General features: G+C 55.2%; 1 protein-coding gene and 1 non-coding gene across 7 annotated transcripts in view; both read left to right on the top strand.

Annotated features, from left to right (window-relative positions):
• AP1B1 (adaptor related protein complex 1 subunit beta 1) overlaps positions 1–18,603 on the top strand; it is an 82,090-nt gene that overhangs the window by 62,211 nt on the left and 1,276 nt on the right. For 5 of the 6 annotated variants that reach the window (XM_064578614.1, XM_064578613.1, XM_045887376.3 and 2 more), the window contains 10 exons: positions 42–207; positions 5,699–5,797; positions 6,322–6,581; positions 7,418–7,619; positions 8,956–9,099; positions 13,772–13,917; positions 15,729–15,858; positions 16,156–16,240; positions 16,966–17,052; positions 17,159–17,313. In XM_064578614.1, coding sequence (XP_064434684.1) covers positions 42–207; positions 5,699–5,797; positions 6,322–6,581; positions 7,418–7,619; positions 8,956–9,099; positions 13,772–13,917; positions 15,729–15,858; positions 16,156–16,240; positions 16,966–17,052; positions 17,159–17,313 — 1,474 coding nt within the window. The remainder of the gene's footprint in view (positions 1–41; positions 208–5,698; positions 5,798–6,321; positions 6,582–7,417; positions 7,620–8,955; positions 9,100–13,771; positions 13,918–15,728; positions 15,859–16,155; positions 16,241–16,965; positions 17,053–17,158; positions 17,314–18,603) is intronic. The other variant, XM_064578618.1, reaches the window with a different exon arrangement.
• LOC123853346 (small nucleolar RNA SNORD125) lies at positions 14,467–14,563 on the top strand. The gene has a single exon (XR_006793118.1). It is a non-coding gene; the product is annotated as a small nucleolar RNA SNORD125 (small nucleolar RNA).

Here is an 18,603-nt window from a genome sequence, read left to right as displayed (position 1 = left end):
TGCTTCATTGCTCACATGCTGGCCGTGTGCTCATCTCTTAGGTATGAGAGCGTGATCGCCACACTGTGTGAGAACCTGGACTCCCTGGATGAGCCTGAGGCCCGGGCTGCCATGATTTGGATTGTAGGCGAGTACGCTGAGCGAATTGACAATGCTGATGAGCTGCTGGAGAGCTTCCTGGAGGGCTTCCATGATGAGAGCACCCAGGTGAGCCATCAGGTGGGGCGACTTGGGCCAGGGTGTGGGTCATGACAGGCAGCTTGGTACCGCTGCAGTCCATCCCACTCTGAAACCCTCCCCTCAGCGAGAAGGCTGAGAGGGCCCAGCCCTTCATGATACAGCACCGACGGTGTGGACAGATAAGTGAGGTGGGGCTCACAGGGGTGGCCCCTTTTCCTCTCACCCTGCGTTACCTACAGGGGACTGTGGGGACAGTCTGTGATGCTGGACACTGAAGGCAGGCAGAAATTTTGGGCTTTAATTTCATACTTATCTTTGGATAAGTAATAATTGACTTGCTTCAAAATTGAAAAAATATGAACAGACATATGGTGAAAAGTCTTCTTCCTACCACTCTCCTGGCGACCCAGTTCTGCTCACGGAGATCATCAGTGTCATTTATTGGTTTCTTCTTGTCTTTCCAGAGACAGTGTAAGGAATACACAGCCCTATGTGCAAGTAAACATACATGTATATAGTTAGTTCTCATTATTTGTGATAATTATGTTCTATAAAGTCACTGCAAACACTGAATTAGCGAGTACTAGACCATTGTTCCTTTGAGCCTCTGATCACAACATTTTTGTCAATCAATACATAATCTTGTTTTTTGTGTGTTTCTGTTTAGGGACGCATCATTTAATATGTATCGTTGATTCATTCACATTGAACTCATGGCCACCAGCGCTATAATTCAGGCCTGCACAAAGCTTCTCTAACACACATATTTTCTCCATAAGGCACATCGGCCTCCTCGTGCTTCAGAACACTAGACAGCACTTAAGTATGACCCTTGGGGTGGGGGCCATTTTAAACAGTGAATCACCAACAAAAAGCAAAATGTGAAAGATGTGGAAGTAAATAGATTGTGAAAAGGACATTCGTTTACGGTATGAGAGCGGAAGCAACAAGGTAGAGCATCACCTCCTTGACCTCAGCTGGGAGTGTGTACCTCAGGCAACTTGAACTTTTCCCTGCTCTGCACTTCATTGTAAAAGATCATGAAAGCTCCCCAAACATTGATTTTGGGGTTACAAGTACATTTTAGGAAATAGGCAAATTCAAAATACAGGCTCTGCAGATAATGAGGATCCACTGTGTATATGTTGTCTCTATTTATTTATTTATTTATTTATTAAGATTTTATTTATTTATTTGACAGAGAGAGACACGGCGAGAGAGGGAACACAAGCAGGGGGAGTGGGAGAGAGAGAAGCAAGGCTTCCCGCAGAGCAGGGAGCCCGATGCGGGGCTCGATCCCAGGACCCTGGGATCATGACCTGAGCCGAAGGCAGACGCTTAATGACTGAGCCACCCAGGCGCCCCTATTTATTTATTTTTTTAAAGTAGTCTCCACAGGCAGCATGGAGCCCGACGTGGGGCTTGAACTCATGACCCTGAGATCGAGACCTGAGCTGAGATCAAGAGTGGGATGCTTAACCGACTGAGCGACCCAGGCACCCCACCTCTCATACTGTGGGGCGCCTGGCTGGCTCTGTCGGTAGAGCATGTGGCTATACGTATGACTTTTGATCTCGGGGCTGTGAGTTTGAGCCCAACATTAAGTGTAGAGATTACTTAAAAATAAACACTACTGGTAGCACTCTAAACACATTCAAATTATACAGCACCTTGCCTTTTTCCCTTAAAAATGTATCTGAAGGTGCTATTACTAACTGATGGGACTCTTTACGGCTGCATAGTTCCATGTTTATTTAACCAGCCTCTCCTGATGGCTATGTAGGTGTCAGTCTTTTGCTCTTTTAATCAATACTACTATGAATAATCTATGTAGGGCACATCTGCGAGTATAGCTGGGGGATAAATTGTGAGATAAATTCTTTTTGGCGAAAGGGCCTGTGCATTGAAGACGTGGGAAGCTGTTCCACATTCCCTTTGGTGTAGAGACTGTTCTGGTTTAGAGTCCAATCTCAGAGGTGGCATAGCCCTCCCCTTACCTCCTTGCCAACCTAGTACATTCGCAAACTGTTTTTGCCAATCTGATGAACAACAAGGTGTACCTTGGTTGGTTTTGTTTGCATTTCTGTTGAGTAGGGTTGAGCGTCTTTTCATTTGTATTCCCTTTTCTGTGAACCAGGCACTGTCTGCTCCTGCAAGAGGGCTTTTAAAATGTGTTTGTAAGCGCAGAAATCTTTGCTGCCCAACTGGGGAGTGTAACCTGTTGGGTCAGAGCATGAGCCTTAGAATAGGAGACTCCAGACTCCAAACCCCTCTTCCGTCCCTTCCTGGCTCGGTGGCTATACACTAAGACTTTGCCTCACCCTGTTGCTCTGAGAGTTAAATGGAATGCTTTGTGCAACGTCCTTAACGTGCGCCCAGCCCATGATAAGCATTCATGAATGGTAGTATTGGTGTTGATCAGAATTGGTTTAAAAGTAAATTGGTCCAGGCAGCAAAGGGGACCTACTGGTTCCCGTAGCGGGTAAGTTCTGGGAGTGTGTTCTCTTCCAGCATGCTTGGGTGAAGATGCCCAGATGGTGGCATCAGGGCTGTGTCTGTCTCCCTGGGGTGGCTTCTCCTTTAGGAAGACTCCCAGGAGTAGGCCTACGTGGGGTCAGTGGTTCCAGGCTATGTCCTTACAACATAGTGACTCCCCTAACTCCCTTCCCTCTGGTAGTTCCAGCAGCGGTCCAGGCCTCTTTGCATTATCTTGAGCCAATTGCCATGATTCCAATTGGCCAGGTCTGACAGACTCCTATCCCAATCTCTGTGGGGCAGAGAGGAGGGTGATTCTCTGAAGGAAAGCCAGCATTTCTGTTACCAGAAGACAGACTAGATGCTGGGTGGGCAAAAACAACAGATGTCCATCACAAAATAATAGTACTAACTCCTACCATCACCCACTCCCACTACCACCTGCCAAGTCCGCTGTCAGCCTGCCCTGAGCTGCTTTTACTTTGACCATACTAGCCTCCTCACTTGCTTGTGTCTGAGAGAAGCAGAGCCTGGCTTGGGATCCCTTCTGCCCCTGCAATCAGGTCCTGCGTGGGATTACTGCAGAGGATATCCTCTGGGAGGTGTTTCTGCCCATATACTTTTGTACCCACTTCCCCCTTGGGCAAAGCCTGCTGGAGAGCCCAGGCTTAGAGAAGTGGGACAAGGGAAAGCTTGAGCAGGAGCCTGGTTTGAGGAAACAATCTAATCTATGCTCCTCCCCATTGGGTGGCCTGGAGCAACTTAAACTTGCCAAGCCAGTTTCTTTGTCTCCAGCGCGGGGTTGCTGCAAAGCTGATTGGATGATGTGTATAAACTGGCCACTCCAGTGCTCTGCACATGGTTGCTGGAAGGGGGGTGATGGTGGTTTTAATTCACTGGCCAGTTCCCTGTGCCTCCTGGGTTCACAACACCATTCGAAGTTTGTTGTTGTTGTTGTTGCTGTTTATTTGAGAGAGACAGCGTAAGAGAGCACAAGCATGGGTAGCAGCAGAGGGAGGGAGAAGCAGGCTCCCCGATGGGATCACGACCCAAGCTAATGGTAGATGCTTAACCAGCTGAGCCACCCAGGCGCCCCATCATTCAAAGTTTTTATAAGAATACTTGTTTAGTGCTTTGCAGTTTGGGAACTTTATTTATTATATTTATTTATATTTTATTTATATATATTTATTATTATATTTATTGGGCATGGAGCCAAACACGGGGCTTGAACTTATGACCCTGAGATCAAGACCTGAACCGAGATCAAGAGTTGTACATTCAACCAACTGAGCCACAGGCGCCCCAGGGAACGAACTTTAGATTGTCTCTTTGAGTCCCCTTGTCCTGGGCTCCTAGGCCTCTCCAGCCATGGACAGGGAGCTCAGAAACTCTTGCCTAGGGTGGTATGTCAGTCCAGCATTCGTCTCACCCGTCTGGATGGCAGGGGCAGTGGCATCATGGCAGGAGGGTTGCCTTGAACATGCAGGCTAACATGCGGGGTGTCAGTGTGTTGGTGAGGGGTAGGAGGACTCGGGCTGGTGGCCCAAACCCGACAGTAATGAATGATGCCAGGCAGCCAGTTGACCTGGGTTGAGGAGGACTCAGGAAAGAATCCGTGTGCTGGCTGTGGTGATATTGATGGCCATGGTGACAGGTGTTGTGTATTGAGCAGGTTGTTTACAGTTCTTGTCTCATGGACTCTTCCATTAAACCTGTGAGGTATTTATACTGACATTATAGATGCGGAAGCGGACTCAGAGAAGTTGTATGACTTGTCCAGAGTCACGTTCAAATGAGGTGTGATGTAACTCTGGCTTCAAAGTCAGCAGTCATAAGTTGTGATTTTGTGAGCTCACAAGAACCTCCTGAAGCAGGCCACCCTTCTTCCCACCAAATGAGGATAAATGGCTTCCCCTGGACTCCCTGGCCAGGGGCTGTAGCCAGGTTCTAGACGCTAGTCCCTGGGCTGCCCCCTACCCTGACAGTAGCCAGCCTACTGCTCCTCTGTTGTTGGCCCACGTGTAACTAAATGACAAGGACTCTGGATTGCTTGATTCCAGAAACAGACCACATCTCCTCCATCTTGCCTCCTGCTATCAGCCCACTCTGTACCTTCGTCCTGCTGACCACGCCCAGTTCCTTCCCTCCTGCCACAGGCCTGTCCCTGGCACAGCCCTGGCTCAGGAGCCTCAGGCTGCCCTCTTGTCCCAGGACTGGCAAAAGTGAGATGTGGCTAAGGAAGGACTATGTGCAGAGAATTGTTCTTTCAGAGATGTTTTTTGAGTTAGCAAGTACCTGCACTGGACACTCGATAGAGCAGTAACCAGGGCTACAGCTGTGACAGGCATGATCTCTGCCCTCAGAGGGCTGTCTTCACAGGACAGGCTGGTGGCTGGAAAGCATTTCTAATACTGTGGGGCAGTGCTGATGAGGGGGTACAGGAGGCTGCAGAAGTGTGGGGGTGCTGGGGACAGCATGAGCTCCGAGGGGTGAGAAGATGTTGGCCAGGCTGAGGGCAGCAGAACCCATGATCAGGTGAAGGCAGCAGCAGCAGGGTGAGAGACGAAGGCTGGGCAGGAGTGGTTCCCACCTTCTGGTAGAAGCCCTGCTCCTCAGTGACTGGCGGACTCTGTGGGCCCTCCTGGCCCATCCGTCGCTGGCACCATCTCCGCTTGTTGACAGATGGTCCTTTTCAGAAGCACACCGGCTACACATGTTGCCTTCTTAAGCTGCGAACTCCTTAAGGCAGTGAGGCTAGGCGCCCGGACAGGTTTCTGGGACCTTAGGGTAGGGTTGCCAAATGGTTGTGGCCAGCTCCTTCCTGAGTGGTAATGCCAAGGTCCAGCCTACTCAGCACTACCGACAGCCCCCTGGCCTTAGTCTGTGCTGTGGCCAACTGCAAACCTAGGAAAGCCGCTCTCAGCTTCCAGGGCCTTTGAAAAATGCCCTCCTCCGTCTTTTAAGGCCTCATTTGGTTTCCTCCCATCCCCACATGAAGCCCTTGTTACTTCTTCCTTGTCACATCTCTGTCTTCCCGCAGGTCCAGCTGCAGCTACTGACAGCCATCGTGAAACTGTTTCTGAAGAAGCCTACAGAGACCCAGGAGCTGGTGCAGCAGGTCCTCAGCTTGGCCACTCAGGTCAGTGCCCCAGCCTCTCTGCTGCGCCCCATGTAGGTCTCACTCCACAGGGCGCACTTCGGTCCAAGGAGCCAGCCAGACCTTTGTGCCAAGGTCCTGCCCCTAAGACTGGCCTCACTGGGGGATTGGCCCTAGAGTGATCCAGGATTTCTGCTCAGGGAACTCAGTCACAGATAAATCAAGATGGAGTGGGTCAGGTGGTGAAGTTGAGACAGACTGCAAACAAAAGAGGGGAGGGAGGTCCAGGAGAACCAGAGGATTTGTAGGACAGGGAGGGCAGATTTTGGAGGGGAGTGAGGAGTGGGGACAGGAGTGGGAATGTACTGTTTAACTCTGGGCTAAGGGAGGAAATTGAGGGGCCAGGCCATGTTTAGGGACAGGTTCATGGGACTCTCAGAATCAGTGTCGTCGGCCAGCGCTGTGACCATGCCTGGGTCATGGGGTTTTGGGAGGAGCTCCTTCCTTCTCAGCTAATTGCTCTGCTCTGAGTTTAATATGCTTCTCATCACCTCCCACTGCTTAAGGACTCTGATAACCCGGACTTGCGGGACCGTGGCTACATCTACTGGCGTCTGCTCTCCACGGACCCAGTGGCTGCCAAGGAGGTGGTGTTGGCTGAGAAGCCACTCATCTCTGAAGAGACAGACCTCATTGAGCCCACACTGCTGGACGAGCTCATCTGCTACATTGGCACCCTGGCGTCCGTCTACCATAAGCCTCCCAGTGCCTTTGTGGAGGGGGGCCGGGGCGTGGTGCACAAGAGCCTGCCACCTCGCACTGCCTCGTGAGTGAAGTGGGCCAGTGTCCAGGCTGGGCCTTCCCACCTAGTTTTCCAGTTCATTAGCCCAGGCACTCAGGCCTGATGTGGTAACCCCTGGCCAGGCCTGAGTCTGAGGGAAATTACCATTCTAGTGACTTTTTTTTTTTTAATTAATCAATTTATTTATTTTAGAGAGAGAGCGTGAGCGGGGGGAGGGGCAGAGGGAGAGGGAGAGAGAATCTCAAGCAGACTTCATAGTGAGCGTGGAGCCTAATGTGGGGCTCGATCCCACTACCTGAGATGTGACCTGAGCTGAAATCAAGAGTCGGATGCTTAACCTACTGAGCCACCCAGGCGCCCCCGTTCTAGTGACTTTTTAATGAATGTTTACTACCTACCGAGGTGGCCTCATTTGATCCTTACAATAGCTCTAGGAGGTATCCCCATTTAACATACAAGGACAAGAGGATAGAGAGCTTGAGGGCCTGGAGCAGCATCCCACAGCCAGCCCAGCTAGGCTCAGACCCGATTCTAATTCCAGAGCCCTGTTCTTCTCAGCCTCCTCTGCCACCCCCTGGTGGTTGGTTTGGCCTAGGTGCCCAGGCATCCAGTCTTTAGAGTGCTCTGAGTGGTGGAAATACAGAGGGCCCCTCCCTTGACTCACCCCCATGATGCTGGATCTCTTGGAGAGGCAAAAAGATGGATCAGGCATGGGAAAGGGGAAGAGGAGAGGGCCTGTAGACAGCCCTTCTGGAACAGTGTGGAGACCCAGGTGCCTATACTGGAGACTGAGGACTCTGACCTCCCTGAAACAGCCCAGCACCCACCCCACTGACTGTCTCCCTCCTGTGTCGTCACAGGAGCGAGAGCACAGAGAGCCCTGAGACAGCCCCTGCCGGAGCGCCCTCTGGTGAGCAGCCAGATGTCATCCCCACCCAGGGCGACCTGCTGGGTGACCTCCTCAACCTGGACCTCGGCCCCCCGGTGAGCGGCCCACCCCTGGCCACCTCCTCAGTGCAGATGGGAGCTGTGGACCTTCTTGGTGGAGGCCTCGACAGCCTGGTATGTCCTGGGGCCCCCTCCGGATGACATTGATAATGACCTTCAGAGGAGCAATCACTGAGCACCCTGTCTGTGCCATTCACCAACCAAGGGCCTCAGGGTACACCTGTCTGCGAAGGTGACTGTGTCACTCCCTACGTAAAGGGGAGAAAACTGAGGTTTTAAGAGTTCAGGTGACCTTCCCTCTAAGAGCGCAGTATGTGGCAGACACGGGACTTAGTCTCTTGCCGGGCCACTGAGCCCCAAGAGATCTGGAGCCTGTAGGGCTAGAGGAGCCAGACCGGTGTCCACTTACTCTCACACCCTGCACCAGCTTGGGGCAACAGCCCAGGAGGCCTGAGAGGCCCATGAGGGGTCAGGGACAGTCCCTTCTCCCCTGTAGAAAGGGGCTGGTTAAGACTAGACTGGTTATCTCCCTGGGACTTCAGGCAGCTGGTAGAGCCAGCAGGAGGGGGTAGCAGAGCCCCTGTCACTTGGCCATCTCTGGCTCAGGTCCCCAAGACATCACATAGAAAAGGGTAGGAAGGGCCATGGCACAAGACGTGGGTGGTGGAGTGAAGCCCCAGAAGTAGTGCCCTTCATGGAGATGGTCCAGGCCCTCCCTTAAGCCTGGCACTATCTTGCCCCAGACTCCTCTCAGTGGAGCAGCAGTGACTAATCTTTTCTTTCCTTCTCTCTCTTGTCTCTGTCTTATTTCCTGGCTTTTCTCTCTGCATGTGGCTGCCTGTTCTCTTCACCCTGCCTGCTTCTGCTTGGAGATGGGGGATGAGCCTGAAGGGGTATGGTTCAACCCTTGTGCCACCACCAAGCCTTTGTCTCTGCTCTTGCTGAGTCCTGGCCCAGCATCCCAAGGGGTGGATGATGTCAGAGCAGTCCCTCCCTGCTGAGCCATGGCCTTCTATCCAGTGTCCCATCCTCAGTACCCTAACACAAAGTTGCCTTGTCATCCCGAGAATCACCCATGCTCTCAGTTTCCACGGGCCCTCTGTGACATCCTAGAGGGTATGCTCCTGTCTGCTTAGCACAGCCTCTCAGCAGTGGTCTCGGGTACTCCTTTTATCAGTGGGCTGTGGGTTAGTTTACCCGTGTCGCAGCCCTTTCCCAGAGGTCACCCCTAAGGCTGGAGGCTTGCAGGTCATGGGAGGGCACAGTCTTTCTTTTCCACCCCCGTCATCCTGTCTTAGCTCTGCAACTTCAAGCTGGTGTGACAACAGCCCTGCAGCCCCCCCTCCTGCCCCGTCCCATTTTCTGAAGTGCCGGGTTGCTCCACTCATGCCGGGCCCCTGATGTCCCCACCTCTAATGCCTGCCTCTGACCCCTTTCCCTTCCTTTTCAGATTGGGGGCTCCAACTTTGTGGCACCCCCAGCAGCAGCAGTCCCAGCCAACCTAGGAGCATCCATGGGCAGTGGCCTGAGTGACCTCTTTGACCTGACCAGTGGCGTGGGCACGCTGTCAGGGTCATATGTGGCCCCCAAAGCAGTAAGTACCACACCTCCTTCCGTGGCAGGAGCAGAGGGAAGTTAGACACTCATTGATGTCTGGGTTTCTTTCTTTCTTTTTTTTTTTTTTTTAAGATTTTATTTTATTTATTTGACAGAGAGAGAGAGAGAGACAGCTAGAGAGGGAACACAAGCAGGGGGAGTGAGAGAGGGAGAAGCAGGCTTCCCGCCGAGCGGGGAGCCCGATGCGGGGCTCGATGCGGGGCTCGATCCCAGGACCCCGGGATCATGACCTGAGCCGAAGGCAGACGCTTAACGACTGAGCCACCCAGGCGCCCCAGATGTTTGGGTTTCTTAAATGGCCCGTTCCATGGAATCGGCTCAGGCCAACAGGGATAGGCTCCAGGAGCAACAGTTTGCCAACACGATGCTGAGGGCAGCCAGGGGCTGTTGGGAGCACAGGGAAGAGACGCTAGGTTGGTCCTGGGGGCCTGGGAAGACCTCCCAGAGCAGGGTTGCTGGAGCTCAGGCCTGTGGATCAAGTCAGAATTAGGTGAAAGTTGGGAGAAGGCTCCAGGTGGCTATCACAGCCTGTGGCCAGGCCTGGAGGGGACGGAGAGCCTGCACCTCCCACAGAACTGGCAGAGGTCCCATCTCGTCGGAGCAGCAGTTCTCAGGGCTGTCCCACCTGGTGCCCCTTATTGATGATGGACGTTGTCTAATGCGTCCTTTGTTTCCTGTGCTCAAAGGAGATGTGTGGACTGTGCAGCCTACCTATATGTATCACTTCAAAATTAGTAAGACGCCAGCACTTCATAAAGGAGACACAAAGGGAAGAAAATGAAATGATACATTTTAGTATTGTAAAGGCTTGGGTACACCCGCCCTGGAAGATCTGATGAAGTTGTCGGGTGTTGGCAGGAGCGTAGAGTCACTGCGACGGCCACACCTAGCATTTGTAGCTCAGGTGCTGTGAACCATGTGGCTAGTGGTGCCTTTAGTTCCTGAAATGGTGACTGACTCCCAGTCAAGGGCCCATAAAACAAAGAATAGGCTTTCTTTGATTTTCACCATAGTTGGGTTCCCAGCAATTTCAGGCTATGTTGAAACCCTGCAAGACATACTCCAGGGATGCAAGAGAGTTGCTCACTGAGGGGACTGTTGTCCTTCCGGCAGCATGTCCAGCATTCCTGATCCCACCATTATGCCACCTGCATTTGCCCCATCGATGCCCACCGTGCTGCCTAGGCCTGGTACTCCCCAAGACTCCCACCTAGACGAGAGATTAGGGAGGGAAGAAACTGGCAGGGTCCACATTGCCAGTCCATGAGGGTCTCTCTCAGTCCTGGTGCAGCGGAGCTGTTAGAAGGTTTTAAAGAGAGATGAAACAGATTTGCACTGGAGAGAGATTGCATTGGCTACACCGTGGCAGGCAGGTTGGAAGGGCTAGGACAGAAGTAAGTTGCCCAGTGAGGAGACCGGGAGGAACTCCTGTGTACTGATGGCGCCTGGACAAGGGCACCTTTGAGGGCGGAGGCAAAAGGCTGCACTGGAGAGCTCCTCGGGAGGTGGAACTGGCAGGATGTGGGGGCTGGTGGGGAAGGAGGGATGCTGGCCCCAGCAGTGGGATGGCCGGGGGTGAGGGAGAGGGAGAAGAGCTGGGTTTGCGAGGCAGGAACATGTGGGCCTGGCACTGAGGAGAGCGCAGTGTGGGCCATAGCCTCAGCCTCAAGGAAGCTGCCAGAGGGCATGGACCTGGCCTGACTCTCTCAAGGCTTGGGGCAGACACTGTGTCTGCCACTTCGTTCCCAGACAGAGCCCCTCTCTCTCTGCCAAGGTCCCCTCCCCAGAGCAGGACGTGGCTGGGCTTTAGGGGCGAGGTGAGCTCTCGGTTGGGCCTGGGGAGCTATGAGCTGGCACCTGCATTGGCCTCACCAGGTGTGACAGCCGCGCCTGCAGCGGTGGTGGCCAGAGCCCCGGGCCGATGTGCCAGGGACTGCAGGCGCGGGGCTGGATCGTCGCCCCGCTGAATCCCGCCAGAAGCCTCATGGCGCTGTTCTCCCTGCTCTGCGGTTGACAGATCTTGAATGCTTTTGCCTAAGGTCACATAGCGGCTAAGTGATGGAGTCGAAACTGAATGCAGGGTGGTGGCGCCAAAGCCCCCGCTCCTGATCCCGATATGGTCTTGCTGCGCAGTGTTAGAGAACGTCCTGTGTGCCTTAGTGTCCTGGGTTGTCAGAATCACTAATTACTACCCAGACTGGCTGCCTCAGTGCGTGACGCCAGCGCATACGTGTTAAAAGCCCAATGTAACAGGCATAAGGCAGGACTGAGTGACAGAAGAGCAGCAAAGACTCCTGCAATCCTGTGGGCACCAGGCCTTGCCAGGACTGCAGAGGTGCCAGGAATATGAAGTCCAGAGCTGGCCCTCTGTGTGTGTGTTCATTTTATTTTTTTTAATTTATTTATTTATTTATTTGACAGAGAGAGACATAGCGAGAGTAGGAACACAAACAGGGGGGGTGGGAGAGAAGAAGCAAGCTCCCCACCGAGCAGGGAGCCTGATGTGGGGCTCAATCCCAGGACCCTGGGATCATGACCCGAGCCGAAGGCAGATGTTTACCGACTGAGCCACCCATGCGCTCCATCGCTGCTTTTTCTTAGTGGAGGCCCAGATGGGTGAACCAACAGTGAGTGCTAGAAATGAGAGGTTAGGGGATCACCTGGTCAGAGGAATTTAGGGCAGGCTGCCTGGAAGAGGATTCTTACAACACAGGACTTTCCCCATTATCTTAGACACAGGAATCTCTGGGGTGTGGGTGTGTCATCTACGTTTTCCTAGCCATGTGACTGCCTGGAATGGTTTGTCCCATGTGCATTCTCCCCGCCACACCTGTGGGGGTAACTGTGTTCTCCAACCTTCCTGGTCAAGGGAATGAGGCTTTTTCTGCGCAAGAGCTTGGGAGTTCCTCATGTCTTTGGACCAGTGGGTGGTGACGTTTCCTTGGCTCCTTCAGTAAATGTTGAGGGTTAGTTCCATAGTAGGACCTGTGCTAGACTCCGTGAAGCCATGGTGACCAAGAGAAAAGAGGTCCCCACGGGCAGCAGCCAGTCTCAGTGACAGAGGCAGTTCTGCGAGAGCTGTGAAAGGTGGCCCGTGGAGGGGGGGCTCGGAGCTCTCTGCTTGCCTGTCTCAGCTGAGGCTGAAGCCCTGTGATTCTGCCCTCACACCTTTGTCCCAAGGAAACAAAGGATGATCAGGTTAGCGAGTACGGTGGGGGTGGAGGTGGGCCTGCAGAAGCACTTTCCAGACAGAGGGGACAGGGGGCAGGGGGCAGAGGAGCAGGTTCAGTCGAAGCCCGGCGGAGGCAGGTACCAGGACATGGAGGCCGTGGGCGGTGGAAGTGTCACAGCATTGGAGGGGTTTAAGTGATCTCTGCCCCATGTGGGGCTCAGACTCATGACCCCGAGCTCAAGAGTCTGCCAGGCGCCCCCAGATTCGCACTTTAGAAGATGACTTGAGCTGCTGTGCAGAGCAGGGGGAGGGATTGGGGTGCCCCGGGGGCTGCTGTCTTACCTGGTGGACTCTGACTCTGACGCACATGCTGCCTGCTGAGAGAAGCAGAGGCCCTGGCGGCAGATGGAGGAGGTGGTGGGGACGGGCCCGGGCTGCGTGACTGTGGGATGGGGCTTGGGGGTCGGCTGAGGGTGGGGACCCAGACAGCTCTGAGGTTCCTGGTGTTGGCACCTTGAGAGATGGTGAGACGTTCGCCGACACATGGGCAGCTCTCGAGGAGGCCTGGGCCTTTTGACCTCTGGCGGGGGGGCGGTGGGCTGTGAGGGATCTGAGAGAATAAGGGCCTCAGAGGCATTTGCATGGCCCTGGATGACGCCTGCGGATGTCCTTCATGGCTGGGGCTTTAATTCAAGCTGTTTCTCTCTGCAAACACTGCCCGAATGCCCGTGCCACAGCAAGCTCTAAGCCAAGGACGCAGAGCCCTTCCCTCAAAGAGCTGACTGGGTGCAGGGGAGACAGACACGCAGGCTCGCATTTATCTGCTAAAACGTCATGGTAGCGTGGACGTAGGGAGGAACCTAGGTGCGGGCTTCCCAGAGGAGGCAGCTCTTGAGCTGAGACTGCTGTGACAGCCAAGCAGCAGAGGGCCTGCCAGGCAAGAGGTTCTCTTAGGTACTGTCCTTGGTGAGCCCAGTTTCTACAACGAAAAGGCCAGCCCTGCCTTCTGTGAGGAGAGGACAGACTGTGACAGCCAGGGAGGCCTCGGGGTCTGGCTGAGGCCCTGGATGCCCTTGGGCTCCTCTTGACTCTACTTGGCTCTTCAGGAGGCTGGCTGGGCCCGCTTACCTCATCACCTTTGTCACCACTACTTACTGAGTGTTCCTTCTTGGACCTCTGAAGACTCACGTCATCCCTTGGGCATAGCAAGCACTTCTCTATACCACGCTGCTCAGATACACAGCCACACTGTGGTGGTGGCCCTGCGTAGGCCATGCAGGATTGTTCCTCTCATCCCAAGATCCACATGGCCATCTCCTAGTGGTAAAGGCAGGTGTGGTCAATCTGGGAGGCCCCTAAAGGAGAGGGAGAGAAAACGGTAAAGGAGAAGAGTTGGCTGGGGGGTGGATCACCTCAGGTGGGCTGTTAACTTTTAGGGAAGTGGCAAACACAAGCCTCCTCTCCACTGTCTTCCCAGGTGTGGCTTCCAGCCATGAAGGCCAAGGGGTTGGAGATTTCAGGTACCTTCACCCGCCAGGTGGGCTCCATCTCCATGGACCTGCAGCTGACCAACAAGGCCCTACAGGTCATGACTGACTTTGCCATCCAGTTTAACCGCAACAGGTGAGCGCTCCCAAGGCCAGTGTGACGAGAGCCCTTGCTGGTGACCGCAGGCAGGGGCCAAGAGCTCTGGGGGTTCTGGTGCCTCACAACTGCATCTCAGGCCAAAACTCTCTAAAGCAATGATTTTTTTCCCTTCCCCATGACCTCTTTATGTGGACTCCAAAGTACCAGGCAGAGGGGTAGGTTGTCTCCCCTTATTTTCGCCTTCCTCCACTGCTCAAAGAGCGTTTGCTGACAAAAATCCGCAGCTCCAGACTAGGAGCCCGCCTTCGGCAAACACCCCACATGACAGGATGGAGCTTCCTCTCCAGGCCTAAGTTGCTGCCACCTCAGGGCCTAGCTCTAAGAGCGCTGATGGGGAGTGGGCCTGCCTCCCAGCCAGCCCCTGTGACACAGGTTTAAACCATCAGACGGGGCCTCTGGGAGTGGTGCTGCTCTGGGCTCCTCACCCCACTAGGTCCCCTGCTCTGGAGGTCCTGGGGAAGGTTTCCTCTCTGGTACCGTTGCAGTCTTCATGGACCAGGCCAGCTAGGCCAGGGCTCTCTGGGGGACCCAAGCAGCCTCTCCTGATGATTCTTCTTCCTGAGCGGCTCTAGTGATGAGCAAACTGAGCCTCTAAGAAGTTGACTGAAGGGGCTGCTTCCTCAGGGAGAGCCCTCAGGCCGGTGGGTCCTGACCCTCTGTCAGCTCTGCTACTTACCATCAGATGGCCCTAGAGTTCATAGAAGCACTCCAGGTTCCAAGGGGAAGTCTCGACGATTACTCACAAGAGACTTAGAGCGTGCTGACAACGCCCTAGGTGGCAGGCCCTGTGCCGAGGACTTTAGAAGTATTATCTTATTTTGAGCTACTTGACAGCCCAGTGAGGTCAATGCCATTTTTCCCTTTTCAGTAGATAATGACACCTGGGCTCAGAGAGGACCAATGCCTTGCCCAGGATCACACAGCAGGCTCTGGGGAATCTTCCAGGAAAGCCTGAAGAGCGGGCCACCACAGAGGCCTGGGGTTCCCCACATCGTCTCCCACCATGTCCCAGGCAGGTCTGATTCCCATCGTGAGCAGAGTGCAGGCCAGGTCAGGCAGCTCAAGCTCTGGATCTCAGCAGTGCTACTCATCCCATAGGGTCTGAACACAGGCCTGCCCCTCCAAGTTTCCATGTCTTGGAAGATGAGAGAATGTATACCTCTCTCTGTTTTTATGAGGGTAGGAGTTGGTATAATATCAAATGCCCAACCTGGGTACAGTGAGCTGTTGCTTTATGGTCCTGTGTGTCATGCTCCTGGGGATCCTCCCCTCCTGATTTACCTACGTGTTGCTTTACTAAGAAGTAGGGCTTTCCTGAATCTCTGGCCAGTTCTAGCCCAGACAGTAAAACCTGGTGTCTCGCTTGGGATGGTCACATCCTTCTTGGAAGATGGGGATTGGTAGCAGAAACTTGGGCATTCAGAGTCTTCATTTAGAAGCAGCTTATAGTTCAGGCCCCTGATATTAGCTGGAGCTTCTCAAGTGCAGGACAGAGCAAGGCCATGCTCACCTGGGCCTGCTCGGTGTGAAGCCCAAAAGAGAAAGTGGAGCCGAGATGGCCTTAGGCCTACAGCTGGCCCAGGGCTCATTCTTCCTGTCCACACAGCCACTGAGATTGGGGATCAGGAACTTGTCCATCTATCCTGGGCCTAGAGCTCAGGTGACGCCAGCTTACTGGAGAGGCTTCTTGCCAACTGCTGCCCTAGCTCTGGAGCCTGAGGAGCCCACCCATCCCACGTCAGCACCTGCTCCCCCTGCCATTCCCGCGGGGGCTTCTCTCTCCCCAGCTTCGGCCTGGCCCCTGCTGCCCCCCTCCAGGTGCACGCACCACTCAGCCCCAACCAGACTGTGGAGATATCCCTGCCTCTCAACACGGTGGGCTCGGTCATGAAGATGGAGCCTCTGAACAACCTCCAGGTGTGTTCCAGGCAGGGCTAAGCACCCCACTCCTTAGCTGCCCACCTACCACAGGGGAGGAGCCTGCTGGAGGGGTCCGGGGCCTGGCCTTTGTTGGCAAAGGGGTGTGTCTTTGGAGCTGTGCTCTTCGCCAGAGATCTGGCAGGGGAGACCTGATCCGAGGGGACGGAGGGGCGTGGTTACCAGGGAAGGTGCGTGAGGGAACCTGCTCAGGTGGAGGCACAGGGAGCAGGCCCTTCCTGGGGCTTCACAGGTGGTATCAAGCATCAGGGACCGATTGGGTGGCCTTGTTCCTAGGTGGCTGTGAAGAACAACATTGACGTCTTCTACTTCAGCACTTTGTACCCACTGCACATCCTCTTTGTGGAGGATGGGAAGATGGGTGAGTCCTGAGGGTGCCCCGAGAGTCCCTGGAATATAATGATTGGCTTGGCCCCACGATGGAGTCTGTGAGTCGCTGGCCCCTCTGCACAGCCTGAGGCGAGGGTCACACCTCCATCAAGGACCGCTGGGTGTTGTGTGGCCAGCTCTGTCCCGCAGTGGGGGCCATGCCATGCAGGAGCTGTGTCACTCCTGAATTCTGCTCTGCCCGCCCCTCCACCTTGCCCATAGTCCTTAGACAGTCCTCCCACGGCCCCCCGAGCTGGGGAGCCCAGACCATGTCACACTCGATGTCCATCTCCTGTGCGCTGCTTGGAACCCCTAAGAAGACTCATCCCCATGCCAGGAGGGCTGCCGGCTCAGAGCTGAGCAAAGGCCTTTGCCCACGTCACCTCTTGGTCACCACAGAAGCCCTGTGACACAGGCTGTGATTAACGAGCAGGCTGCTTGGGCCAGAGCAGGTGGGAGTGCATATGTGGGTACTGGGAAGGAAGATTTAAGGCCCAAGGCGGGGAGGAGGAAGCCCAGGATCTTTTGGGAGCAGCCCTGGTGGCCGCTCTCACAGAGCTGAAGGTTTGTTCAGGGAAACAGGAGGGGGCCATGGCAGAGCTAATGCCTGTCTTCGGCTTCAAGTTGGCACCCCCAAAAGACCCATTTCTTGCTGGATGTTATTGAGTGGGGCCCCAGGTTTATCAGGGTCCTGCTTTCTACATTGGCCCCCCGCAGACCGGCAGATGTTCCTGGCCACGTGGAAGGACATTCCCAATGAAAATGAAGCCCAGTTCCAGATCAGAGACTGCCCCCTCAATGCGGGTAGGACTCTCCAGCCCTCCCCCGCCTTCCCACCCTGCCCACACTGCCCCTCACCTGTACCCCCGGCCCTCTCCCACCGCTGACTGGGGGCCCTTCTCACTCTCAGAGGCTGTGAGCAGCAGGCTACAGAGCAGCAACATCTTCACGGTCGCCAAGAGGAACGTGGAGGGCCAGGACATGCTCTACCAGTCCCTGAAGCTGACCAACGGCATCTGGGTGCTGGCGGAGCTGCGTATCCAGCCGGGCAACCCCAGCTTCACGGTGAGGGTCCCCGCTCCTGCCCTGCCAGCCCTGGCGTGTCTACCTTCATGTTCCGGGCAGCCTCTCCTTCCCTGTCTCCTTCCCGGACCAGGGGTCAGTCTGATGGGGTGCGCTCTAACCCAGTTGAACCTGACATGAATGAGCATCCGAATTCTGACCCTCGCTTCCAACTCAGTCCCATCAGGTTACCCAGATAAGACACCAAACTGTGTCACCAAACAGCTGGACTAGAAAATTCTATACAGTAGGGCCCCGTGAGGTGGCCCAGATGGCCCAGGGCCCACCTGACTGGGAAATGGCACTGCTGGGCCCAGGCCCTGGCCCTCCTCCCGCTCTTCCCTTGCCCGAGGGCCTGCCTGGGAGGGTGCTGCCAGTGAGCACCGTGTCCTTCCCGGCCTTTGTGTCAGACCGCAGTCAGGACATGGCTTCCACGGAGTGCGTGGTTGTCCTGGCGGCCGTGCTGCTGTTCAGGCCCCAGAGAGCGCCGGGCTTTGCTTCTCCCCCTGCACCCTGGTCTCTGGCAGGCGTGGCCCTCCAGACGCTGCTCCCCGGGCCCTGCTGGCGGCGCTGGCTCTGAGGTGGGGTGGGGGCTGCGGCAGTGGCTTCGGCGGTGGTAACTTCCATCTCCCTGTGTTTGGTTGCTGCATGCCCACCTTCCCTGCTGGTGCCCGTGGTGCAGGACCTGGAGGTTAGCAGATTGCTCTTCTCTTCCTCTTTCCCCTCCACCCTCCCCAGCCACACTTGCACAGCCCATCTCCTGGCCTGGCTCCAGTGCACCCTGCCTCTCCTAGCCCCGCCTCCCCCTGCTGCTCCCCAAAGCCGGGCAGCCATGCGTGCAGGCCGCAGGCACGGAGCACCCCAGAGCTTCCCAACCAGGTGAACCCGATTGAGGAGCTGGTACTCCCACTTCCCAGCACGCACAGCACACACACAGCCCTTCAGAGGAGATCGGGGCCTCGCAGGGCCATGCCGGCTTCCGGAGCGCCATGCACTCCTCCCCTTCCTCATCACCCCCTGGGGCAGCAGTGATTTGGGCAGAAGTGCTGGTGGCACTTGCTTCTCCTCTGCCCGCCCTTCGGCTCCCACTGCGGCAACACCACATGTGCCGGAACCCAGGAAGACTCCCCGGTGCCCCTGCCCCCATCTCTCCAAGCAGAGGCCAGCGCTCTCTCAGCCCCCATACCTCCTCGGAGACCCCAGGCTTTCCCGGGGAGAAGGGGCCCCAGCAGCTCTGTGGGCCGGGGACCGGGCCCTCCCCGCCGGCCACCAGCTCATGATTCACGCTGCGAG

The sequence above is a fragment of the Mirounga angustirostris genome, unplaced genomic scaffold, assembly GCF_029215605.1.
Source record: "Mirounga angustirostris isolate CCGP_5_RB_7025 unplaced genomic scaffold, mMirAng1.0.hap1 SCAF_14, whole genome shotgun sequence".
Classification (NCBI taxonomy): domain Eukaryota; kingdom Metazoa; phylum Chordata; class Mammalia; order Carnivora; family Phocidae; genus Mirounga; species Mirounga angustirostris.
This window is presented reverse-complemented; position numbering and strand designations above follow the sequence as displayed.